The following is a 26,723-nucleotide window of genomic DNA, read 5'->3' on the forward strand; positions in this document are numbered from 1 at the left end:
CCTCTGCAGTGTCTATTTGTGTCCTCTTTTCTTCCAACGAACAGATGACAGAAAGCTTTTTTTAGAGAGCAACTTTTATTGCCCTCTGACTGGAAGTTAATCGAAGTTTAATGCCGTGCCCGGCTCGGCCGGGACCTCAGGACCTTGAGGGTTCCGCCTTTTCTTACCTGTCCAGGTTTGCTTGTAAAAGTGGAGGGCCTCGGAGCGCTGTGTAGTCGAGAACCACCCTGGGTCTTTCTTCCTCCTGCTCATCTTCCTGTGCTGGTTCCCTATGCCTGAGATGTAAGCATTGTCGTGGGTTCTAACGGCACCTTTCCCTAGAACCCAGGTGTTGGCATCTGGGCGTCTCCTGGACCTGACTCAACCGACCCCTCTGTACCCTGCGGTTCTTTGCTCGGCGCAAACGACTTTCGCCTGCATGTCTGTCCGACCGTCCGGCCGAGCTCGCGCCGGACCCGCCGTTCCAGAGGCTGAGCAAGTGTAGACCCCTTCAGACGCAAGAATGAAAGGAGGCCTTGTGTCACCAGAATGAAAGAGGGAGGGAGGGAGGTGGAGAGGGAGACAGTGGCTGAGGTTGAATTGGAGAGAGGGATCGAGTAAAAGGGGGTGGGCCCAAAGAAAGAGGGGCTGTGTGAGCAGAGGGACGAAGAGAGAGAAAGAGAGTGAGAGAAGAGGAAGGAAGAGTATTTATCTTCACTAGTTGCAAGTAACTTATGTTCCTCTCAGTCCTGGTTCTCCGCTGGACTCCTCTGAGCAGCCCTTATGCTAGAGAAGGGGTAACTTTAATAACCAGGGAGAGGTTCATTTGGGATTATTATCCCTGTGCTTCAGGGATTCAATTGTGGAATAATTGGCTGACACTGAAGAGCTCCCCTTGTCACTCCATGTTTTCTTCCAGGAACTCTCGAATAGGTAAGGTGCACTTGACTGACAGCTGGACTCACTGTATAAATGTGCCATTAGGGTGGGAAGTTTCTGTCAGACAGCTGTGGCCAGAGGCTAAAAGAATACGTAGATTTACACTTACAATGATTTTGGATTAAATTGCCTAATTTTGCATTCTAGAACCTAAAACAACAATGCGTGCAACGTGTGTGTATATATGTGTGTGTGTGTATATATATATGTGTGTGTGTGTGTGTGTGTGTGTGCATATAAATATATATGCATTTATGTGTGTGTGTGTGTGTGTGTGTGTCTCAGTGTCTCAAACATTAGAGAAATGGAGTGAGTACTTGTCAGTAAATCTGTGAAACTGCAGATTTGAAAAAATTCTCATGAGTCAGTGTCAGAAATAGTAAAAGAGGAAGAGCTGAACAGGAAAGAAGGACTATGGAGGAAGCAGCACACTTAATACTGGCTGGCACCGAACACTTTACATTATAGAAGAGTAATATAGTGGCTATGTCTGTGCATTGGTAACTCTGTATAAACTGGAAATGTGCGCAGTAGTTGATGTTTTTAGAGAATATAGATAACCATATTTGTGGCACATGGTTTTAAACTCATAAAACAGTACTTTGTGTGTGAGCATATATAATGGGAGAAATTAGACTGCGTTAGACTCAACACTGTCTGTAGATCGTAGCCCTGACCTCAGCATGAACAATGAGTGTATTGTCTCCGTGGAGACGCCGCTGGAGATGTGCGCTTGTGTCTGTGTGCATCACTGGTCCACTGACACACATTCGCAGGAGCCCGTCAGCTGCGTTGCACACTGTCCCCACGAGGATGGCAGAGCTCTGGTCAGTCAGGTGTTCCCAGCGCTGTACGCACCTGTCTCCTCCAGCTCCAGGCAGAGCGCAAGTTCTCTGGAAACATAAAAAAAGAAGAGAAAGAGACCCTGTGTGTGTGTGTGTGTGTGTGTGTGTGTGTGTGTGTGTGTGTGTGTGTGTGTGTGTGTGTGTGTGTGTGTGTGTGTGTGTGTGTGTGTGTGTGTGTGTGTGTGTTTGTGTGTGTGTAGGAGAGACGGCATGGCTGCGCTCTTGTGCCACGTGTCCGAAAAGTTACAGGATGCACACAGCAGGTGTGTGTGTGTGTGAGAGACATTGAAGGAAATATCGCACATGGTGTCCAAGGTACAGAGCTTCAGATGTGAAAAAGATAAGATTGGGGATTGTACTTGTAACACAGATATGAGCCAAGAGCCACGTTCCACACACTCCTACCTTCTGTGTGCCGTGTGTGTGTGAGGGGGCAGGGAGAGCGTGTGGAAGATGACGGGCCGTTCCCAGCAGGTCTGAATGGGAGCCTTCATATGAGGGAGATCAGGCCACATGAACTAGTGCTGTGAGGGAGCTTTGTGCTCCACTAATGAATTGTTTCACTGGACTGTAATGGAATGGTGTTGAGACGGGGCAGCAGGATCTGTGATCTCACTAGTGTGTGAGTTTTGATGTTCGAGTGTGTGTGTGTGTATATGTTTGTTTGATGTGCGCTGTATAGGACTTTCTTATAGGTACACTTCAGCAAGTAGCAGGAGCATCGATGTGTGTGTGTGTGTGTGTGTGTGTGTGTGTGTGTGTGTGTGTGTGTGTGTGTGTGTGTGTGTGTGTGTGTGTGTGTGTGTGTGTGTGTAGGAGAACAAAAGGCTGGAACCTAACACTGGGACGGAGCAGGTGTGAGAAGGCCGGGAGGGTTTCGGGTGTTCAGGGGTTTCCTGCTCTCTGTCTGAGGTTATACGTTCAGTTCTGTTCATACTGCATCCAACAACAGGTGGTGCTTAAAACCTGCCGTGAGACGCCAGCCACCGCACTCCTCCCTTTCTACAGGTGTGAACTCAAATTTCCACGCAGGATTTCCCCAGTTGAGCCCAGATTTGGGACTAAAACCACCCGAAAAACAAAGCGAAGGCACAAGTGTCGGCCACACTTGAGGCGTGAGTTTCTTTTCGGCACTTCCTTCGGACCGACAACATCTGGTTGCTGCTTCTTCTCCTTCACAACTTCTCGTCGGTTCCCAGGCTGCTCGCCGCTCACGCCGTTTCGTTCCCGGCTGGCTCTCGCGTGTGGCTTCTCTCGCCCATCGCCCACGCACACAGTTTTAATCCGTCTGTCTGAGAGCTGAGAATTGGAAACAGGTCGTGACAGAATGGCAGCTGGATTTGCAAACGCGAGTGCAAACACACACACACGGTTTTGATGAAGAACATGGGGGGGGGGGGGGATCTTAAACTATGTATCTAGCTTGGACTTGAGTCCAACTAAATGACTGTTTTTTAATGTAGCTTCCTACCTTCAGGTGGAGGTGGTGATGAAGGCTGTCACGCAGTAACACCTGGGAAGGTACGCCATGCACGCTCCCACAGCCCTCTATAGGGTTGCTAAATTGCCCCGAAGATTGAATGTGTGGAGTAGCAGGAGTGAATGAAATATGTGTGTGTGCGTGTGTGTGTGCCTGCATGCATGCAGGTGTGCAGAACCCACAGTTAATTCCAAATTCCACAGCCTGCACTGAACAGATCTCCTGGAGCTGTGTGCATGTGTGTGAGAGAACATTTTGACTGTGAGTTGCATGTGTATTTACAGGTAAAGATCTGTTAATTGAAGCACAAACTGATGAGGCAGGAACTCTCTCTCTCTCTCTCTCTCTCTCTCTCTCTCTCTCTCCTCTCTCTCTCTCTCAGCCAGACAGCAAGAACGTTTTTGCCATGTTGTGCAATGCCAGTGAAGTAGAGCCAATCCCTTCTCTCCCATCACTCACTCTTCCCTCGTGAATTGATTTGAGTAAAAAAAAACACACACAACCCCCCCCCAAATGTTCTACAAATCATCATGAGGAACAACATTTGAATCCGTCTGATCTAGAAGCCAAGCCACGGATGAAATCTAGATCAACAAATCAGATTTTTATGGAAATGTATCTTTCACATTGACATGTTTGGAGTGTTGCTGTTGCTGAGAGTTCTTCCAGAGAGTGGGAGGGCCACTGGGCCTTGCTGGTCCCCATACGAACGGCTCTGTCCTAGGGTCAGTCCACAGGAAGCACCCCTGGATGCACTGGCGGAAGAGCCATCTTCAGAACCAGCTGTTTCCACTCGACGTTGTTTGTGTCTGTGTTTTGTAGTTTATATGTGCTTTTATTGACGTTTCTCTTTTCATTATCTCCAGTTTTATCGCAAATAATCTGGAGGGGAAGAAAATTGAGATTACGGCTAAAGATTCATCTTTTCCTTCGTTTCGCGCCCTGTTACGTCTCTGAATCAGTTCCCCAGTGGTCGTCGTCCTTGTCCAACGCAACCTCCGTTCGCCTTAGTAAACAACCGCTTCGTTCTCCTACGTGCCTCGGAATCCCGCCACTGTTTACACCTCGATTCCATGGTAACAGCGCTGCACGTGGAAGCCCTACAAGATTCTTTGGCTAAAATGAGTCACTCATTAACGGGCGCTGCAGTCTGCACGTGACTCACGCGCAGCGAGTAGTTCAGCGCGTCGGGCAGCTGCTTGACGCTGGGCTGGGAAAACACCATGTCGGTTCGCCAGAGCGAGGGTCAGAGGAACAGGAAGACATCGGGTCAGCTCCCTGTGGAATATGAAGACCTTTTCCATCCTTCCGCCTCCACCCAAACAGCAGGAGATGTGGAAGGAGTCTCATTTTTCCGAACCCCAAGCCATCAGTGATGGTCAGAGCTATCTGTCATTCTTCTCAGATATGAAGCAAAGAGAGAATCCTTATTATACAGCTGTTTTATCCAGAGGCTTTTGATAATATTTTTGGTTGTTTACTCCACTGGAGAACTTTGCAGTAGGCTGCAGTGAGCCTTCCTTCAGTTGGAGTGTGCCAGACTTGTTTAGAGTATCTTTACTATGTCTCAGTGGAAGTGAAAGGGGGAAAGGGCTCATATCAAGTGTTAGTAGGTGGCTCAGGTATGCTCCATGGGTTCCACATGTGTGACCTCAGCATCTCTTCAATATTTGTGCTTCCTACTTTCACACAGGAATAGCATGCTAATTTTAGCAGCTAACCTCGGGGCTGTTGAGATGGTGCTAGGAATGTTATATTTAGGAGAATCCCTCAAATCTTCTGAAAGTCCTCTCCTCCTTCACACTCTGTCAGAGAGGAGAGAGAAGGTGGGAGAGACAGAGATTCTCTCTCGCTCTCGCTCTCTCACACTCACACTCTCACACTCTGGCCCCCAGCTGTGGTGACTGTAGTCGAAACTTTTTGCTCTGGAACTCCAGAGTGTTTAGTCAGAGAAATGGAACGGTACACAACCAGTTGAAGTCGTAGGACGACACAAAACAAGAAGTAAACACAGCACATAATATTTAAACTAGACAAGGGTATGGATCAACATTTGGACCGTTCTTGTTTAAAAAGATGGTGAGTAGACTTCCTGTCAAATAGTTCTGGTGGGATGTTCAGTGGTCTTTTCAGTTGTATTCCTGTACTTTGGATTAACAGTATTCATAATTTCAACAATGTGGCTGTACAATTTATTAGATTACAACTAGTGGAATTAGGTCAACATTGTGTTGAATTAACAAAGTGATTCACTTTTGAAATACAGTGTCAGAATTTATTTAGCAAGTGGGTAGCAACGAAATGCCAAGGATATTTTTATGTCAAAGTCCAAAGCAGTCTTCAGCTGTATTCTTGATCTGCGTGCTTATCATAGTTCTTCACCAGTTCACATTCATCCCGTCGGCTTTCCAGTCTCCCTGACTGGGATTCTTCGTGCCACGTTCTGACTTTTACATTTGCTATATTTTCCCACTGCGGTTTCCCCGTAACCCTAATATACTGGTTGGTGTGTGTGTGTGTGTGTGTGTGTGTGTGTGTGATTATAACCCATGTAAGAGGAGCCCTGTGGAGAACGCACTGTGGTTAGGCTATTTTCTCCTGCAAGGGCCAGGACACGGTGGCATAGTTGACGACTTAATGACACGTTTCAGAGGTCTGGCACTCCCTCTGGCCTGGCCAGCCCTCGGCCCTCAGCCCCTTCATACTGCAGGACTGTGCTTGTGTGTTTTGTTTACTTGTTGGTATAGAGAGCCACGCAGAGATAAACAAGTCGAGTAAATCACGGACTACTTTCCCACCCAGATTACAACCATTATTGTGTATGTGAGTGTGTTTTGCTGTGTGTATATATGTGTGTTTGTGAGTGTATATGTTTACATTTCTGTGTGAAAGTGTGTGTTTGTGTTTTCTTTTGAGTGTGTGTTTGTATGTGAATATGTATGTTCATAGACATATTCACAATGTGTATATTTGTGTGTGTATGTGTGTATTTATTTGCTTACATGTGTGTACACTACAGGCCAAAAAGTTTGGACACACCTTCTCATTCAATGTGCTTTCTCTTGGAATTCGCTCAGTGAGCTTCACCTGAAATGGTTTTAAGGTTTGCCTTTTTAGGGTTAATTAGTGGAAGTTCATTGAGAGAATGCCAAGAATGTGCAAAGCAGTAATGAGAGCAAAGGGTGTCTATTTGGAAGAAAATAGAATATAAAACATTTTCACATATTTCACTTTTTTGTTAAGTACTCCACATGTGTTCATTCATAGTTTTGATGCCTTCAGTGAGAATCTACAGTGTAAATAGTCATGGAAATAAAGAAAGCGCATTGAATGAGAAGGTGTGTTCAAACTTTTGGCCTGTACTGTATTTTCCTGTGTTTGTTTTTGTGTGTGATTATGTTTTTGTGAGAAAGTGTTTGTGTGTCTTTGTGTGGTGTGAGGGTATTTCTGTGTGTTTGTATATGAATATGTATATGTTCATATGTGTATATATATGATACAGGGTAGATGCCAAACCAGTCAAATAACACGTTATTATGCTCTAATAAACAAATATCGACTAACTTACATGTTCGATTCTTTGAAGTAACTGTATATTGATGACAGCTTTGCACGCACTTGGGGTTCTGTTGACCAGAAGAAGCAGCACCAATGATGATTTCACATCAGTCCTGAAGACCTTCTCACATATGCAGAGCGCTTGTAGAGTGAGGAACTAAAGTTCTGAAATAAAAGGGTGCATTAAAAATTGCGTGTGTGTGTTGAGAATGAATTCATATATAAGATGACACCTTTTGCAAATTCCCAGATTGTCTTATAAAGACAGTTACGCATAATTAATTTAAATGCCGTTTTTTACTATTAAGAACATGCATTTAGTCAGATGTGTCACAATATACATTGTGTATATATGTGTGTGTGTGTGTGTGTGTGTGTGGCCGTACGTGTTTGCGTTTCTGTGAGTAAAGGTGTGAAAGTGAGTGAGTCTTGCTTCTTGTATTTATCCTTATCCGTTCCTCTGTGTTAGACCACGCATGGCCACGCAGTCTGGCTGAGATCTCACACGGCGGTGTGAGCACTGCTGAGACTCAGCACCTCCGGCATGGCTAGCTCCCCCTTCCTCCTTCTGCTCAGTCTCACTGGCTCACTGAGACCGCACGATCAAGGGCGAGAGACGCGCACAAGGCACTCCTCGCCTGTCCCGAGCAGACCTGGGGACGAAGCGCAAGGATAGCGGAACGTGATGGAGCAGCCAGACCGGCAGAGCTGGCGTGGGAAGTGTTGTGTGTGGGTTTTTTAACAGGTGCCTTTTTCCATGGTATTCTCCCGCACCTCCACATCTTATTATTCCCGTCCCGTAGCCGTCCTGTCTCTGCCAGCACTCGGAAGCGGCCGCGTCACGCTCCTCCATCTCCCGTGACGACACGCGGGTTCCGTGCCATTCGAAAGTTTTTCTTGGTTCTTGTGTGAACTTTCGGATAAGATTTCGCAAGTCGCCAAAGGGATCGGTGCGTGTGTCTGCCACTGCCAGGCGTGACGGAGGGCAGTGGGACGCCCGGTAGTTGGACCAGGTAATAGTCATTTTACCATCCTGTAAGTCAGTGTCATTGTCCGCGCTCTTGTTGCCTGCTGCTGGATGTTGTCACGCACACACGCATATAGAATGTCGCCAGTCTGTGATATCTCAGCTTTTTCCTAGACATTTTCATAACTCGGAGAAAAGCTTTTGTGGAAGGAGGAGGGGGCAGGTTCTGCTCGGTGATTTGCTGAGATGACCGATCTGTTGTGATGCGTCTGCTGAATTATCTACTGACCTGAGGGGATCCACCTGCTTATTTATACCCTCGTGTGCCCAGGTCCGCACCGCATGTAATCAACCCAGGCTGCTCCAGGCATATGTGCCTGAGATGACTCACACCGAGTCACGCTGCGCGGAGCATCTGAATCGCACGCACTGACCCGTCCAGTCCAGTCTAGTCTGAGAGCACATGTGTCAGCATGGCCCGTGGTCTGAAGCAAGCAGTCATCTGTGTGGCATTGTTTTTCTAAAACGACCCAGTAAAAAAGATGATCAAAGATCCCGAATGCATAAAAGTACTGAACTTATGCCAGATGGCTCTTTCCATTTGGTCTAGTGTCTGCTTGTCTCAGAATCGAGCGTGCTCAGATAACTGCGTCATCATAATGAAGTTTACATAATGTGGATCTCTCGTCATCCATGAGTTATTGCCCGTTGTTTGTTTTTTTTTAAATATTTTTTGTAAATCTGTATTTTTTATGAGGAAAATGTTTACTGAAACATATGTACACTCTTTTTCTACCTCTCTCTGTTTTCGTCACTGTCCTGAATGTTCAGCAGGATTCGTATGAGTGTGATGAAGTGATCAGTGACCCGAGAGACATGGACAGGCAGAATTGCAACATTCCTGAACATGGCCGCCAGACCCATCAGGTGCTACAGGTGAGTAACCTACAGGGGCACCAGATATCTCTAATGCCATAGCAATCACGTATTAATGAAAAATACTTTAAAACACTTAACTGCGTCTTAAACACATGATACCAAAGAGGAGCTTCAGATCAGTCTTGGAGCAGCAAGGAAAGAATGTTTTAGAATGAAATTATTATTCTTCACAGCGGTCACCAAGAATTTATGGTTAGGACTTTGCATGCAACTATTAGCAGAACCAAAACACAGTCTCGGGTCATTGTCCTAAGTCTTAAACCGCTTTGACACCATCACTCACAGACGTGGTGGGCGAGATCGGATTTTCTTATTTACCTGACATTCCCAGTGCAGTGTTGACTCTGGCCAGATAAAACAGATGAATGAATGCAGTTTTAGACAAAGTGTCCACTTCAAGCTCTTTAAATGTGGCCAGTGGTCATGTGAGAAACAATGTGCCTGGTGACAGAAATGTCAGCGGACAATAGAATAATTTAAATGGCATTACATGTAGTACCAGGGTTAGTGAGATGACACGGGAAGATATGGGAACTCTAAGAGACCTCTGGCCTTTTGCCTTACCACGGAGACCGGTTCATATTTTACTTGCAGCTCACACTGAACTGAGACCAGTCTTGCCATTTCTTTTGTCATTATTGGATAGTGGGAGCAGGTTCTAGATCAGCATGAACTGTCTTCAGTCCAAACCCAGTTGTCCTTGGTTCCTTTCATTTAGATCTAGACTCATGTCTCAGTAGAGGCAGTAGGTCCTGAAGAGCTTTGGCTCGTCCCATCATCCTGACTCACTTGTAGGAGTGAGTAGGGTTATGACATGGAATAAGTAACCTCACAGAATGCTCTTTCATAAAGACCAGTTGTTCCATCTGTGAGGGAGAGCAGAGACTGAGATGTTTCCAGACCAAAAACCAGGAGAACTTTCCCTATAGGTGACTTCATTTCACATGAGCTTTCACTGTCTTATATAAACCAACATATTTAAATGTTTCGTTGACAAACACAATATATATATACTCTATCAGTCAAAGGTTTGGACACACACTGTTTATTTGTATTTATTTACATAAAAAAACAGGTTAGATGCCAAACCAGTCAAATAACACGTTATTATGCTCTAATAAACAAATATCGACTAACTTACATGTTCGATTCTTTGAAGTAACTGTATATTGATGACAGCTTTGCACACACTTGGTGTTCTGTTGACCAGAAGAAGCAGCACCAATGATGATTTCACATCAGTCCTGAAGACCTTCTCACATATGCAGAGCGCTTGTAGAGTGAGGAACTAAAGTTCTGAAATAAAACTGTTTGCTGAGGGTGCATTTAAAATGGTGTGTGTGTCTGTGTGTTTCTTGAAAATTAATTCATATATGAACACTTTTCCCAAATTATATTTGTCTTACAAAGAAATCTAAGCATGATCCATTAGATTAAAAAGCATTTAGAACATGCATTTACTCATGTATGTCTAAACCTTGACTGATAGTTTGTATTTGTGCATATATTCTCCATTAAAATACTATCTCATTAACCTGGTGTGTTTGTGGATATCATTAGCATGCTGCCCTTGACAACCTTGGGCTGTGTCTTTGTGAATGTTGAATTATGGATTTCCTCTCCTATGCCTGTCGTAGTGGCTAAATCTTGTTAGGCTCTCTGCATGTGCAGCTGTACCTGGTGGAACTAAACATGTTAGCCTTTTAGCCTTGCCATGCTTTAATACATAACCCTAATGGAATGGGCTTAATCCAATTTAGGGCCCTGAGAGTAGTCGTCCAAAAGAGCTGGTCAGTCTGGAATGGCTTCCGGACCACCGTTATAATGGCAGAGTGGACTATCTGCCTGTGGTGTAGGCTATATCATTTAAGAACAAAACAATGGTGTGTGTCGGTACATTGAACTGCCAGAATTGTTGATTTGTGGCATTCTTCACCACTGAAACGGTTGCATCTAACTGCTCGTATCACTTGGCCTATTATAAACATGAATATATCTTTCACACATTGCCCAGAGTACCCCACTGGACCTGATTGAGACAGGCAAGGCCCTCAAAGTCCAAGCAGAGCGCCCCCATCTGGTCAGTTTGGGAAGTGGACGTCTGAGCACGGCCATCACACTGCTGCCCTTACCAGACGGTGAGTGCTTTGCTTACACTGACTCAATACAACACGCCCTTAGAAAGATTCCAATCATCACATCAGTCCCTTTGCCTTTTACCTACACAGGCTGCAGTCTGTATAGTTTAGGTCAACCCCACTGTAATGTTTCAATAATGTATCTATTGATTATTCGAGTAGAAGGATTATATGAAATACGCACTCGTTCCATTAGGCAAAGTATGAGGGGGCCATTTCAATGCATTCAGCAGAAGCCTCCATGTTCACTCCTACCTAAAATAAAAACCCCTGCACTTCCATTATTACTCCGACTCTGCTCTCGCCATATACGTGCCTTGGCATCTGGCCAAGCTGGTGATGGAAGTGTATGTGTGTGTGCGTGTGCGTGCATGGATATTAATGAGAGAGGGACTCTACGAGAGCGTCAGGCTGCCTTTGCTGTATTCATAGCTCAGCTGAACAGCGTCTCATCACTCAAACAATGACAAACGGAGAACTCTCCCTCCCCCTTTGAGGTTCGAATGGAGCATGCAGGTGGAAAGCACAGATGTCCCGTAGATGCCAAATGTGCTGTCACGTAACTGACTTGTCCATTAATGTTCCGCAAAGCTAAACCTTCAAACTCGTCTGTTAAATAAATGCATACAGCAGACAATTACCTAGTGACAGACAAATAGACATCCTCTGCCAAAAGGACTTGTTGAATTTTAAGGGGAGTAGTCTTTGACAGGTATTTTGCAGGTTGATCTGTTTAGATTATGCTAGATTATATTATCCAGTGGTTGTGGATAAGGAGAGCGCAGACATGTTGGTGAAATGCACCATAAATGTGGAGTGACTGAAGTTTGGTGTTGTTGTGTAATGTGGTCGATCCAGACGGAACCGGTGGCACTCGGCACGCGTTAATGGTGCCACTGGAGAGGCCAGGATGGCTCTGCTGTGTTGGAGAATGCATGCTGTTATAACAGGTCAAATCCATGTGGTACTGCTGACTCTAAGAACACATTAACGGGGCCAGTGGACCTTGGTACGGCCTAGTCGCTGGGAAGGCCATGAATAGATTTCAGGGGTTGTGTTTGCCAGTGGCGATGTTCTTAAAGTGGTGTTGAGCCTTCTAAAGGTGCCATGGGCTTAATTCTACACAACACGGATGATCAGAGGTGCTTACCTGATGACCCCTGAGAAGAGCGCGTACACACACACACACACACACACACACACTCATATACATACAAAAAGTATAGTTTGAGGGAAAATCAATTCAAGCTCATTCTCACACATGAACCCAACATGACTACCGGACAATTGATGTCATCATCTACACAGTGGGCTCTTCCTTGTGCACATCTGTCAGTCTAGCCAGGCACAGACACGGTGGACATGACTAAGGCTGAGACGCAGCAGTGGTGGACATGGTTGAGGGTCAAGGAGAGGAGGGGATCTTACCTGTCTTTCTCTTCTAGTTAAAGTCAATACAGAAGAGCAAGAGTAATGCATCAGCAATTACAATTACCTCTCTCTGCAATTAAAACCCCTCTCCCCAATTACAACCACTCTCTCCAATTATAACCTCTCTCGGCAGTTACAACCTCTTTTCAATTACAACCTCTGTCTCCAATTCTCTCTGCAGTTACGTCTCTCTGCAATTAAAACTTCTCTCTGCTATTACAACCTCTCTCTGCAATTATAACCTCTCTCTGCAATTACAACTTCTCTATGCAGTTACAACGTCTCTCTGCAATTACAACTTCTCACTGCAATTACAACCTCTCCCCCCAATTACAACCACTCTCTGCAATTACAACCTCTCCCCCAATTACAACCTCTCCCCCCAATTACAACCACTCTCTGCAATTACAACCTCTCCCCCCAATTACAACCTCTCCCCCCAATTACAACCACTCTGTGCAATTACAACCTCTCTGTGCAATTATGACAACTCTGTGCAATTACAACCACTCTCTCCAATTACAACCTCCCTCTCCAGTTACAACTCTCTCCAATAGCCATAATGTTTTGCCAGAAAGTATTTAGCATACACAAGCATGTTTTCAGAGGAAAAGCATTTTGTAAATTATATTGTATATAAGACAATACTATTATAAATTACTTGTGCCAATCAGTCACAAAGGTCATTCATTGTTCCTGAATACAGGGAAAACAACTCTTGGCCATGGAAAGACCGACATCGATATCCAGGGTCCTGGAGTAGTGGAACTGCACTGCTACATTGAGAACCAGGCAGGAGCCATCACTCTCTTCCCCTGTGGCAATATGTGCTCTGTTGATGGCCTCGCTGTCACGAAGCCCACGCGACTCTCACAAGGTACCCCCCTCCCCCCCTCACCATTTACAAATAGTCTGTTCTTAATTGGTTCACATTATGGCGTCAGTAGATGTCATAGACTAAAACAGAACTCTAAAAATATACAATATGTACCATAATACAGAATAGAAGTGATAAGCTGTAAAAATACCAGGGACTGAAAGAAGAAACAGAGAATATGGAAGGTTAAGAGAGGAGTGTTAATTGGCTGTGACCCATGAGGTGGAGAGGTGGCTCAAACAGGTCCCAGGAATCACATCAGTTCATAAGGGCGCAGTCTTAGGATGAGTAAGAACACTGTCTCACACCCTCAAACTCACAGGCATCTGGGAGAAGATCTGAGCGTGAGGAAGATGTTATTTATATTGGTCTTTCTTTTACTAGATATTCACTTACTTAATTTTCAAAACAGCTGATGGAAATGTGGGTGTGTCCTTCTGTATAAATAAAGTTGTTTTATGTTGCTTCATTAATACACTGACATCACCTCATCTAGAAAGATGATCATATGTATTTGAGTCTTGATTTTGCTGCAATCAAGAGAATAAATGCTGAAGAGAATAAATTTATAGTTATAGTCAAATGAAATTAATTTTAGACAAAATATTGCCACTTCAATACCAGTTCTAATCAGAGATTAGCAATGCTCATTTCTTTGTATTAATTGACACTAATGTAGTAGTTTTGTATCAAATATGGAACAGAAAACATTCTGTAATCTATGACAAGTCATGATAATAGTGTTTGTTCTTTCTTTGACTTTTACAGACTTTACTGTGTCTATGTAAAGCTGCTCAGTTTGGTATGTCATTGGTGTGTACAGACTGTCGATGCAGTGGAACTACAAATATAGCTGGGTGGTTTACATAGTACGTGATAAGCCTTCACATGTCCTCTTGTCGTGCCTGTCCTCGTCTCATGTACATTCGTTATTAGCTTGTGTCGCTAACATAAAATAAACAAATCCTCCTCGACGTTGAGTTGTCTGAATAGGTTCGTTCAATTCGAACAAGAAACACAAACTTTGGGTGTTAATCGTATTCAACAGATTGTAACCCGCCCCTCGCCCTCATGCTGTGCACGACAATAATATCGCTGGTGGCAGAGACAGCCGGTGCCGGGACAGCTGTCCTCCGCGCCGCCGTCACACTGGACTTTTGGTCCTGAGGCCGAGAGTAAAGCGACTCTTTTTGGACAAACCGAATTGTTTTTTTTCCCCGCATTCGACTTAACTTGTTTGTCTATCTTCAGACCAGGATAGACTTATTTTCCGAAGTTGTTGCCGGTGGATTAATATTGTGGGAACGTGTACACGAAGCCGCATCTTTTCGACTGCTTTCTTCTCAGTTGAGCTTGACTCGTGTAAGAGATCAGCAGGTGGACATCTGCTCACTTCTGTGTAAAGAAAAGTCAATAAGTGGACCGCGAAGACGCAGCAGTTGACATTACCATTACAAAGACCCACATCAGGGCGTTCAGTCACAAGCATCAAGGACAACTGAGAAGAAACACTGAATATTTCGCTCTTAAACGATAGCATCCTTGACGTTGGATAATATCAGAAACGACAGGGTATAAATGTAAGTCTTTCGATAACTGTTTAACTGCTAAGTGAAATGTAGGCTAATTTAACTTCGGGTTCCTGAATCCTTTGTTGTTTTTATGCGTTTTTAAAAGCCTTAAAACTGTTTTCCAATGTAGTATTTTGATTATCGTTTTCGGCAGGTATGTATTTACTGGAATAACATTGTTTTGGTTTATTTATGTTCGTGCTGCTTAATTACTAGACTGGTGATTTGGGGATTTATTGCGTTGCTTATAACTAGTTAATGTCACATTTTTTTACTTGTGCTTGGTGTTGTTTTTGGTCTGTTTTGCTTTGGGTCATATAACGTCTGTGACTGTGAAACGTCTGTGACTGTGAAATATGAAGTATAGCCTACACAGTAAGTGCTAAAGTAGTTGTTTAAAGGGTCGTTTCTAAATCCTTTCAGTCCGAAGGCTGTTGGTTTTCTGCCACCACTATCAAAATACACAATGCCTACAATCTACAATTAGACCCCGATGGCCGCCCCCACCCAACGGGGACTGGTGTGTTATATTTTCAGTGTGTCTTTATGGCTCTTAAACACTCGGTGGCATCCTGGTGGTGGGCCTCTCTTTAGGTGTTTTGTGTGTTTCAGAATGCCCAGAAGAGAAATGGATATTCTACTAGTGTGAAAGCAGAGGCTCTAGGAGACATGACCTTATTACAGTGTTTGTGTAACAAGTATTAGGCTACAGAAAGTTTACAACTTAACACATAACTCCCTCTGTGTTGTTGACTCACCATTTGGTAGGTTTGATTTTGACCTTGCTGTCATAAATATGATACAGTTTAGATATATAGGCCTAATATAAGCATATTTTTAGAAATAATTAATCAAAAGAAAGACTACATCTATTCTAATTTGCACTGAGATGCAGAGATAGGTCAGGACATGCTCTGAATATGAATTGCATTGTTATCAAGGCAAAATTAATCCAATGATTCAGGGCTGTAGAGTTATCCCTCTTGTACATCATGGTTAAAGGGAAGTGGTTTATGGTTTGTGTAGGTGTGAACGCTCATATCTGGTGTTCTTTAAATCTACAGTGTGATTTATGTCTGGTCAGTGCACATCCGACCGCTGCCCATTCCAAGCCAGGATTCATTATGAAATGGAGACTGGCTTCATAATTTACGCACAGTTTGACAAATGCGGTATCGACTCAGCTGTGACCTTATTTACAACGCAGACAAAACAGCACAGCCCTAAGTGGCATGAGTGAAAGGAGGGGTGTGTGTGTGTGTTGTGTAGGGGGGTGGGGGTTATGGGTGTGTGTGTGTGTGGATGTGTGCATGGATGTGTGTGTGTCTATACAAGTATTTATAAAAATATAAATAATAATTATTTTAATGATGTTCCAGAATTTTTTTTATATAAGTCCTTATAAGTCTGTTGGAGGACATTTTAACTGTGAGTTGTGTATCTTTTTCATGTCCCGGTTTCTTCATATTATAAGTTATAATGTTCTTCTTCTGTGAGGATCTGGGCTCACGTGAACGTACGCCATGCTGAAGGCAGCTCCGCACGTGTACCTCGCTCTCCTGTTTGGATTAGCTGTTATCGTAGACTCTCACGTGCACACATGAACGTGCACATGAACACGAGGTTGTGACAATGGCACATCTGCTCTGTTTCCAAAACACTGTCCATCTGACGGGGAAATGCTTCTCATTAACCTTTACCTGCTCCCAGTCTATTCTAAGCCAGGCCTTCTGATTATGTGTGTGTGTGTGTGTGTGTTGGGGGGGGGGGGGGTACCTGCTCCTGGCTCAAGGTCTGCAGAATTATGCCTAACACGGTACATCCCCCAATATGTAAATTTCTGTGACATTTTCTCTTGATTTTAGACATTCCCCGTTCAAAACTTTGGATTCACAATTTTATCTCTTAGTTGCGATTACAAACCAAACCCTGCAGCCACTTTGGGTTTGGCAATTTCAGCACAATACCACAGTGACGACTGAACTTAGGGTGCAGGTTCCCTTCCTCATGGCCTAATGCCTCTGCCCCTCTCTGTCCTACAGGGTGTATGCTTTGTTTTGGTCAGTCTGCCTTTTTCCGCTTCAACCACCCCGAGGAGGCCCTCCGCATGAAGAGCATGATGCCTGCGGGAATGAGGGGTCCAGCCGCAACCTACAAAGGACACCCGGGTACAGATTCCCACTACAGCCCCAACTACAGCCCCGACTACAGCCCCAACTACAGCCCCGACTACAGCCCCGACTACAGCCCCGACTACAGCCCCAACTACAGCCCCGTCACCGGGGCGCACATCGCCCGGGTTTCCAGCACAGTGCAGTGACGTAAGCCTGAACTGAGAGTGGAAAAACGTCACTGCTGTGTTGGAAGCGCGGAGGTGCAGAAGGTCCCAGAATGGAGGGATCTAGTTATGGCGTATGTTTAGATGACTGGAAAATACCCAAACTGAAAACCAAACTCATTTAGAAATGCTGTGGGTGTAGGGGGGGGATTCCAGAATTAACTTGGCTCGTTTAATGCAGTACTGACTCAGATTTAATTAGTTTAATTGTTTGACTGACTGCTTGCCCATTCAGGGACAGGAAGTGAGTGTGTAAGGACTGGAGTAGCTGTACTGGAATGCGCAAGTGTGGTCCGGGCCTCAGGCTCGGGGAGGACTCGCCGGAAAACCCCTTCAGCCCACTTGGGCTTTGACTGTTGACTCAAAAGCCTCGCAGAACGTCTGCCGATATCACCATGGCAAAGATGATGAGGCCATTGAGGGCACGACCTGGCAGGTGCAGGGTCAGAGTTCAAACGTCTGCTGTTTTGTTCAGTGATAATAGAGTTTGGAGTCATTAGAGTGTCGAGGCTCTGAGATTCTAAGCTTCTTGCTGATGCAGTGCATCACGTGGGTGATGACGATCATTGTTATTTAAAGAGGAAGACTGTCAACTTTATCACCAAGCCCTCACGCCAATCAGCAAATATGATTCTTAGATGAAGACTTTTGAAAACAGGAGAAAGTCCAGAGACTTGATTTAGCAATAGATTCAAAGGCAGGAGTGTTGCAAGGAGTGTGTGTGTGTGTGTGTGTGTAGTGGAGGGTGGCAGTGTGAGTCATGGTGTAATTTAGGCTCCATTCTCTTCTGTTCGTTCTGACCTTTGTACCGAGGGCCTCCTGACCACACCCAGTGCTGTGTGTGTGTGTGAGAGAGAGGGAAAAAAGAGGTAGGGTAATTGTGGGTGCCTTGGTGTGTGCTTGTTTGAATGTTTGTGATGGTGAGGGAGGAAGGTTTGGTAGGGAGAGGGAGGGTGAGGTAGTTTAAGGGAGGGAGAGGTAGTATGAGGTAGGGAAAGGAAGGGTGAGGTAGAGAGAGGGGGTGAGGTAGGGAAAGGGAGGGTGAGGTAGAGAGGGGGGGTGAGGAAGTGTGAGGTAGGGAAAGGGAGGGTGAGGTAGAGAGGGGGGGTGAGGAAGTGTGAGGTAGGGAAAGGAAGGGTGAGGTAGAGAGAAGGGGTGAGGAAGTGTGAGGTAGGGAAAGGGAGGGTGAGGTAGAGAGGGGGTGAGGAAGTGTGAGGTAGGGAAAGGAAGGGTGAGGTAGAGAGAGGGGTGAGGAAGTGTGAGGTAGGGAGAGGGAGGGTGAGGTAGAGAGCGGGGTGAGGAAGTGTGAGGTAGGGAAAGGAAGGGTGAGGTAGAGAGAGGGGTGAGGAAGTGTGAGGTAGGGAAAGGAAGGGTGAGGTAGAGAGAGGGGTGAGGAAGTGTGAGGTAGGGAAAGGAAGGGTGAGGTAGAGAGAGCGGGGTGAGGAAGTGTGAGGTAGGGAGAGGGAGGGTGAGGTAGAGAGAGGGGGTGAGGAAGTGTGAGGTAGGGAAAGGGAGGGTGAGGTAGAGAGAGGGGGTGAGGAAGTGTGAGGTGGGGAAAGGAAGGGTGAGGTAGAGAGAGCGGGGTGAGGAAGTGTGAGGTAGGGAGAGGGAGGGTGAAGTAGAGAGAGGGGGTGAGGAAGTGTGAGGTGGGGAAAGGAAGGGTGAGGTAGAGAGAGGGGGTGAGGAAGTGTGAGGTGGGGAAAGGAAGGGTGAGGTAGAGAGAGGGGGTGAGGAAGTGTGAGGTGGGGAAAGGGAGGGTTGGCTGGATCTGGTACTGGCTCTTTCTGACAGACCAAAGTGAAAAAAATTGAAATTTACAACAAATTTACAGAAAATATAGTATTTTAAAGTATAGTATTAAACTAAAGGAGACACTTAAGTAACTAAATTATGTTACATATTTACTGTGTGTGTGTGCGTGTGTGTGTGCGTGTGTGTGTGTGTGTGTGCGTGCGTGCGTGCGTGTGTATTATGTGCTAAGCATGTTTTCCTTAGGAGTGTATCCTAATGATCCCTCCTTGTATCCCTGTTTCCCACAGAACCTTCTGGGCTGCAGAACGGGAAGCCCCAGCCTGTTCCCCCGGAGAGGGCTCACGCGGCCCATGGCAAGCTGGTCCACTCCATAGAGAAAGACCTCCAGGACATCATGGACTCCCTGTCTATGAGTGACTCTCAGACCTCCTCGTCAGAGTCTGGCAAGCTGTCACACGGCCCCATCCCACAGTCCCCCCTCTCCCCGCTGCTCAACGGGGCCGGACCCCACCTCCCCTCCCCTCCCGCCAGCCCCGGTACCACGTCGGCCGGCTCCAGCTACGAAAATGCCACTCCTCCCTTCTCTCCCCTGTCGTCTCCTTCTGTAGCCAGCTACCCCGGTAATCCCCCTGAAGTTTACCCTTCGACCAGCTACTACCACCCTGCCCACGCCCCGGTTCCCCACCCACGCCAGTCAGCACCCCGCAACGGTGGCGGCGGCCCAAAAGTTCAGGAAAGTCCCAGGCTTCCCAGAAAGGCCTTGGCAGAGACTCTGCTGAACCCCACAGCCCACGTCCAGGCTCGGGGTGGACTTGAAAGCCCGCGGACCCTTCTCAGTTCCTCCTCGGGCTCTTCCTCCCCGGTATCCATAGATGGCCTCAGGCAGAATGGCACGAGACTCGCCGTCTCCTCCAGCGTCTCCTCCAGCCCAAGATCCAGCGCGGGCTCCTCTGTGCAGGAGGCCATTCCAGCAGCGTTGGGCACCCAGCCGTCCCAGACCCACGTTCGTACGCTCTGCCCCCCAGAGAGCCCTCAGTCCGCCCGCCGTGGCCTGGATCCCGGAGCTCCCACTCGGGAGCGTCCACCTCCCAGTCCCTCCGCAATGCGCCGTGGGCTGCACGGGGTCCCCGTTCTACCCGCACCATTACCGGGTGTGACCGCTCGCGGCCAATCGGGGAAGAGCGTGCCCGAGAGCCCCCGGCTTCACCGACGAATCGTGTCCGAAGGGGGTGGAGCCGGGGCGCGGGGGCGTAGGGCCAGAAGCCCCTCCCCGGTGTCCTGCCGTCCGGGGGCGACGCCTAGCCTGCCACAGAGCACCCAGCCCGGGGTCTCTCCCCTCGGCAGTCCCCGCAACCAGAGGAAGAGCTCCGTGCAGCCACGCCCACGAGAACGCAAGAACAGCATCTCGGAGATCAGCGACAACGAGGACGAGCTGCTGGAGTACCATCGCAGGCAGCGGGAGGAGCGCATGAGGGAGCAGGAGATGGAGAGGCTGGTGGGTGTGTGAGCATCGGGGCGGGTGGGGATGGGTGGAGATGTGTGGGTGGGGCTCTGGGTGTGGGCGTCTCATAGTTACCTCAACCCATACAAGTGTCAGGAGAAAGGAGTTGTTCTGTTGAGCTGAGGAGGTTTTTACCAGGCCGAGTAACAACCGCACGCAGGGTGTTGTAGGCTGTGTGAGTTATGCACATATAGAGGAAAGTGAATAGCTGATGGTGGAGGTGCTTAGGTGGAGTTTTCCGTGCCGTAGGTGGTGTAGTTGATGGTGAACGGTGAGGAAGGCTTCTAAAACACAGACAAGACTAACACATTGGTGGAAATTCCTGAGTCTCTTGCAAAGAGCATGGGTCCAGGGTGGGGCTATCTTAATGCTATATTTACCCAACAGTCTTCAAGTCTCATACCACACACACACACACACACACACACACACACACACACACACACACACACACACACACACACACACACACACACACACACCACACACACACACACCTCTCTCATCTATTTAAATACACTCACCCTAACAGTCACCCTGTAATTTTCCACACATTATATACACTGATGTCCCTTCAGTTCCAGCCAGAGGGGGCGCCAAACCCACCCTGCTTGATACTTTCTTTTTTTTCACCTCAAGAAATGTGGTCATCAATATTTATGAGCATTATTACTTCTGATGCCTGCTGTTCTACCTGTGTTTATAAATGCAGCCATACACTTCTAAAATCCCCCCCCCCCACACTCACACACACACACACTCACACACACACACACACGCATGCGCACACACACGTGTCTACATGCATGTGCGCATGCATACAGCCCTAATTATGTACAGTGGAGCAGCTGTCACTGCAGACACACATTCCTCTTATTCCCATTAGAAAAGCTATTTTAGGACACGAGTCCTTCAGGACAACAGTCAAATTAATACAAGCAGGAAGTAATTTTCCGTGAAGAAGCATCGGCATTCTGGAAGCCGCCTTGACGGCTGGCTAGCCCTCTGCTTAAAGAGCGGGGTATTTCACAGTAATGCCCAACAGGCCTTTTCAGTTTACTGCAGGAGGCTGTATCCTCTATGCTCCTTTGGGGCATGCCTGTCACTGTTGTCATGGTGATAATGTAACCATATTCCCATCCAAGCAACCGCCACTAGAATCCTCTTTATAGGGCGATGCTACACCGAACACACCAGAGCCATAAAGAGGCAGTAACCTAGTTAAACAGGCTACGTGGCGCTCGTGCGGTTAGTAAGAGGCAACCTTCCTCTTCCCATAAGGGGACAGCAGTCGGTTTTGTCATGGTTCTCAATCTGAGCCATTCACATGTAGACCTGCCCCGTGATTCAAGCGTGCCACTGTAATTTCGGTCCACTTGTTTGTAGAGTATTTTCTGTGTTTTGTCAACATCGTACGAGATGTTCCATAAAGTCATCCGAGCTCGTCCTTCTGACGGCTCGCCTTGGTGCTGAGGTCACAGCATGAAGGGTAAGCTGGTTGTTGGATTAGAGAGAGACGATGGCAGAGAGGAAGAGGGAGGAGGAGAAGAAGAGAGGCAGAAATAGACAGATCAGAACCAAAGGAAAACAGCCAAAGAAAAGCTCGGCAGCGCTAGGGTTTGGGGCCACCGCCACCGTGATTTTGGACGGTGATGGTGGCAAGCAGATGGCAGCCATGAAATGGAGATGGGAGGGATAAGGCGTCCAGTGTGTGTGTGTGTGTGTGTGAGTGTGTGTCTTTCTGTGTGTATGTGTGTGTGAGTGTGTGCACGTGAGCGTGAATGTGTGCGATAGTGCATGTGCGAGCGTGCGTGTGCAAGTGCGTGCGCCTGCTTTTTTGTGTGTGTGTCCATATGTGTTTGTTTATGCATGTTCGTGTGTGTGCGTGTCTGTGTGTGTGTGCCTATGTGCGTGCGTTTTCGAGTGTGTGTGTGTGTGCCCGTGTTCATACATGTTCATGTGTGTGTATGTGCCCGTGTGTGTGTGCGTGCCCGTGTTCGTGTGTGTGTATGTGCCCGTGTGTGTGTGAGTGCCCGTGTTCGTGTAGGTGCGTTCCTGTGTGCATACGTGTTCGTGTGTGCCTGTGAGTGTGTGCCTGTTTTCGTGTGTGTATGTGCCCGTATGTGTGTGAGTGCCCATGTTCGTGTATGTGCGTTCCTGTGTGCGTACGTGTTCGTGTGTATTTGCGTGCCCGTGTTTGTGTGTGTGTATGTGCGTGCCCGTGTTTGTGTAAGTGCGTTCCTGTATCCGTACGTGTTCGTGTGTGCCCGTGTGAGTGCGTGCCTGTGTGTGTGTATGTGCGTGCGTGTTCGTGTGTGTGTGCCTGTGTGTGTGTGATCAGCGTCAGTACAGATTCTGGGCCACGGCCCACTTGGCTCTGAGCCATCCATGTTCTCCACTCTGCTGCGACACTCATCTGCTCTGCCCCGCCTTTTTTGTCATGAAAGTTCCACACACACCCACATATGTACACACACACTCCCAACATCAAAGTCCAGTACGGCATTGCCCTCTTTCACTTCTGTCCCTCGGTGGCTCCGTGCCCTAAGACGGAGCTTTGGTATTGGAGGTCACTGCTTATTATTCTTGACTGTCACCGTGGAAACTGAGAAGACTGCCTCTGAATGCGGGTCATTATATAGACCACTAGAGGGCAGCCTGTCACCAGTTTTCCTTGTACCTGATATAGGTGCCTATCATTTCATTGTTTACTTGCTTTTGTTTTTGTTTTTAATAGTTACTTGACTTATAATTTGATATTTGATGCTGCAGGTTCCTCTGAAACATGCGCTCTTGAAACACCTTTATATCATGTTCTCGTTACACATGGGGCGTCATGGCTGCACCGTGTTTGCCTTTACTGAAAGGTTTTTCACAGCTGAGCCAGGACCTGTCTTATGAAAAAAGGTCATGTTATAGTATAGTATAGTATAGTATAGTCATCTTATATACTATAATACTCCAAGAGCCTCTTGATCAGTGTCCTGTGAGGACAGACTGCATCTGTCTTGTCCTCCCCCTTCAGCGTCTTCCACAGACACCTCCAGCTCCGCACACGTGCGTCTCCGTCCTGGTGGTTCCGCCTGCTCGTCTGTAGCCGGGCTCGTGTGCGGGTGTCTCTGCATGCCGTGTTTGTAAGAGATTAGAGGGCAATTTGAAAGCATGCCGTTCACTGCCTCACCCTTTAGAAGCATTTGGAGAAAAGCAGTATCTCAAATCCTCCTTGCGTTCACTCCTCCTTAGTGACTAGCTAGGCTCCCTCTCCCCCCACACTAAAAGTCTTAATACTTAAGGAGATTGGGACGGAGCCCGAGCTCACGGAGTGCACTGAGGGTGTAAAGCCGGCGTCTCACCCTCCTTGCGTGTCCTGTCGGAGGAGCCCGGGGGCCCGTGCACGTGTCGGGGCCAGGCATGCGAGCCACGTCTCACGCCGGCCGCCGGTATTTATATATATTTTTTTCCCCGGGCGGCGCCGTATTTGCGGGGCTCGCCAGCTGAGCTCGCACGCTCTTTGTTAAGAGGAATGCTGTTGCTTAGCGACCTTCACAGTCAGCGTTTACGAGCACGGGGCTCTCGGCACTCCGCCCTCGCGACAGGGAGGACCTCTTACGAAAGAGCGCGCGCGAGAATCCAAGCGTTCGTTTTTTTACGAAGCGCTATTCATTTAACAATAAAGAGGCTAGCGGTGTGGTTATTGCCGAGCAGCGGGGTGGCTGCTGACTGCACATCAGTTGGACGTGTGACGTTTCAGCAGAAGCTGTCAGTTGAAGGAGAGGAGGCAGCCCGGGGAGTTTGCATGCAGAGCAACGTTGCGCTTCACGAAGCTACACATTTGAATATTCACACACGCAGGGACCGTGTCCTGTGCCACCGGCGGCCCCTCCAGACTCCACTCTTCTGAAGCCACAATCCAAACACTCGAACCGCAGCACGCTTGATCTCAAGATCTCAAAATTCCAGGTCACAAAAGAAATGATCACAGTGAAATATATAAATATCGTACAACAGTGCAATGTTCACAGCAGCGGCGGATTCTCCTCAACAACAGCGTCTAGGGCAGACGGGCCCGTCCGAATCTAATTGGACGGTTTGACACAGTGAATCTCTTTGTGGCCTTTGTGGATTTTAACTCTCCGGGCTCCAGAGCTGCTCTTTGTTCTTGTATGAAACGCTCAGCTTTAATTAGCGGTGTGTACACCTCAAAGTTACCGCCGCTAAAACCAGTCACGGGTTGGACGGAACCGGTCAGCCTGCGTGCTCGGCGGTTGAGCCAGCAGCGTGAGCGGTCCGCCGGGACACCACGGTCGTGTCGTCCGCACCGTTTTCCGTCTTCTCTCTTGTGGACGGCGCTTCGCTTCTGGTCCGCTCCAGGTCCAGCAGGTCTGTAGGCCAAATGGGACGAAGTCGTCATCGTGTCTCTGGGTGGTCCTGCGGGCGAGAGACGTGGTTCAAAACGCTCCAGCGGTCTCTACGGCCACTCTTCGCCACTACAGTCACGTATATCGCGGCTTTAAAAATGGCCGCCATCCACAAGGACACTGGGAAGAAGCGCAATGACATTTAATCCCGGACCTTCGCTCTTAAATAGCTACATGTCCCTGTTAATGAAACACGTGTAAACGAATCCTCCACCCATTTCTGTCTTTAATTAGGTGAGCCGTGAGGGTCTCCGCTGCCCCTGGGAGAGCACGGCTGGCCTGCCATGTTCTTTCAGGCGCACCGGAGCGCCGCACCCGTGTTGGAGCTCCGGCTGTCGTCAGCTGACCGCGTGAGGCGTAATAATGTAGCTGCACTTTATAGAGAGACTGCCGGGCAGGGGAGATGGGTAGAGGGTAGGGGACACACACACACACACACACACACAGACCGACAGGCAGGCAGGCTCAACGGTGTCAGAGAACTGGAAGGAACGTGAAGCTCTAAAGGGAGCGGTGGAGATTAAATAAAATGTGCTCACACACACACACACACACACACACACAGATATGGTCACTGCTGGTGACGACACGCAGATTGGCAGTAGCAGCTGGCTACTGCGGCAGTCGTGAGAGGTCACGTGAGTTCACAAGTTGGGGGGTCATTGATTGTCACTAAGGTGGAGGGAGTTGGCCTTCAAGCATGCGTGCGTTTCTGTGTGTGTGTGTGTGTGTGTGTGTGTGTGTGTGTGTGTGTGCAAGTGTGTGTGTGTGTGTGTGGCCATGTTTTCTCATAGCTTTCACGAGGCCCAAGAATTCCCTGAGTTCACCCAAGGTGGTCAAGTATGTGTTTACCTGTATGTGTGAATGTAATGTGTGACATTGTTTGCTTGCTGTTGGTGGGAGTCTTTACGCCACACTTCTGAGGGGGGACGTGCACGTTAAGTTGTCAGTGCCCTGGAGTGGTGAGTGCTGCTCTTATCGGATTTCAGGACAGGACCGACTGCTCTGGACATTCTGAAGCCACAACAGGCTCGGCGTGCGTCTGGCTGTGTCTATGGGGATGTTTCTTGGCCTGATTCTGAAGAGTGCCTCTCTCTGTTAGTTTGTATTGACGTGTGTTTACACAGGACGCCATTTGAAGACCACCCTGATTCCAAGTGTGTGTGTGTGTGTGTGTGTGTGTGTATGTGTGTGTGTGTATGTGTGTGTGTGTGTGTGTGTGTGTGTGTGTGTGTGTGTGTGTGTGTGTGTGTGTGTGTGTGTGTGTGTGTGTGTGTGTGTTTGAATACAGGAGAGACAGAGACTGGAGACAATCTTAAGTCTGTGTGCAGAGTACAACAAGGGGGACCTTCCGGGGGACCTGGACACTGGGAGGGGGTCTCAGTTCTCTGGCATGGAGGAGGGGCCTAGCCACAGACCCTGCCCTGACCCTGTGGGTGGGGCAGCCCAGCACACACACGCTCTCACACACAGACCGAGAGAGAGCGATGAGGAGAACCTGACAGAGGAGTGCAGCAGCACTGAGAGCCAGCACCAGGAGGTGAGACACACACACACACACACGCACAGACAGAGTGAGACACACACACACACACACACACACACACACACACACACACACACACAGACAAACAGACAGACAGACAGACACACACACATGAAACAAAATACACATATGCTCTTCATACTGCTTCAGACCTAAAATCTCAAAAGCTAAAACCATCTCTAGTGTCCAACCGGCTCACTGCTGTCTCTCCACTGTAGAACACTAAATCCTTTCATTCAAATCTTCACAACCTTTCTGCTGGTCTTTCTCCCTCTGTGTCTCTCAGCACGAGGAGACTGCGAGTCTGGGTCAGCAGGAGGCCGCGTATCTGCTGGAGGAGCGTCTCAGGGTTCTGGCCCATGTGGATGAGCTGAAGGCCCGTGTCACCGAGCTGGAGCAACAGCTTCAGGACGCCAGGCAGGAGGTCGGATGTCCACTAATAGC

General features: G+C 47.7%; 1 protein-coding gene across 20 annotated transcripts in view; it reads left to right on the top strand.

Annotated features, from left to right (window-relative positions):
* Positions 1 to 26,723, top strand: part of phldb1a (pleckstrin homology-like domain, family B, member 1a) — a 45,183-nt gene that overhangs the window by 2,234 nt on the left and 16,226 nt on the right. For 10 of the 20 annotated variants that reach the window (XM_077011807.1, XM_077011809.1, XM_077011812.1 and 7 more), the window contains exons 2-8: positions 8,600 to 8,704; positions 10,722 to 10,845; positions 12,983 to 13,153; positions 16,767 to 16,892; positions 19,102 to 20,309; positions 26,025 to 26,273; positions 26,566 to 26,703. In XM_077011807.1, coding sequence (XP_076867922.1) covers positions 8,600 to 8,704; positions 10,722 to 10,845; positions 12,983 to 13,153; positions 16,767 to 16,892; positions 19,102 to 20,309; positions 26,025 to 26,273; positions 26,566 to 26,703 — 2,121 coding nt within the window. Of the gene's footprint in view, positions 1 to 658; positions 913 to 3,910; positions 4,622 to 4,663; positions 5,323 to 7,673; positions 7,815 to 8,599; positions 8,705 to 10,721; positions 10,846 to 12,982; positions 13,154 to 14,193; positions 14,734 to 16,766; positions 16,893 to 16,941; positions 17,046 to 19,101; positions 20,310 to 26,024; positions 26,274 to 26,565; positions 26,704 to 26,723 lie in introns of those variants that run through there. The other 10 variants (XM_077011819.1, XM_077011820.1, XM_077011816.1 and 7 more) reach the window with 10 other exon arrangements.

Source organism: Brachyhypopomus gauderio, chromosome 7, assembly GCF_052324685.1.
Source record: "Brachyhypopomus gauderio isolate BG-103 chromosome 7, BGAUD_0.2, whole genome shotgun sequence".
NCBI lineage: Eukaryota > Metazoa > Chordata > Actinopteri > Gymnotiformes > Hypopomidae > Brachyhypopomus > Brachyhypopomus gauderio.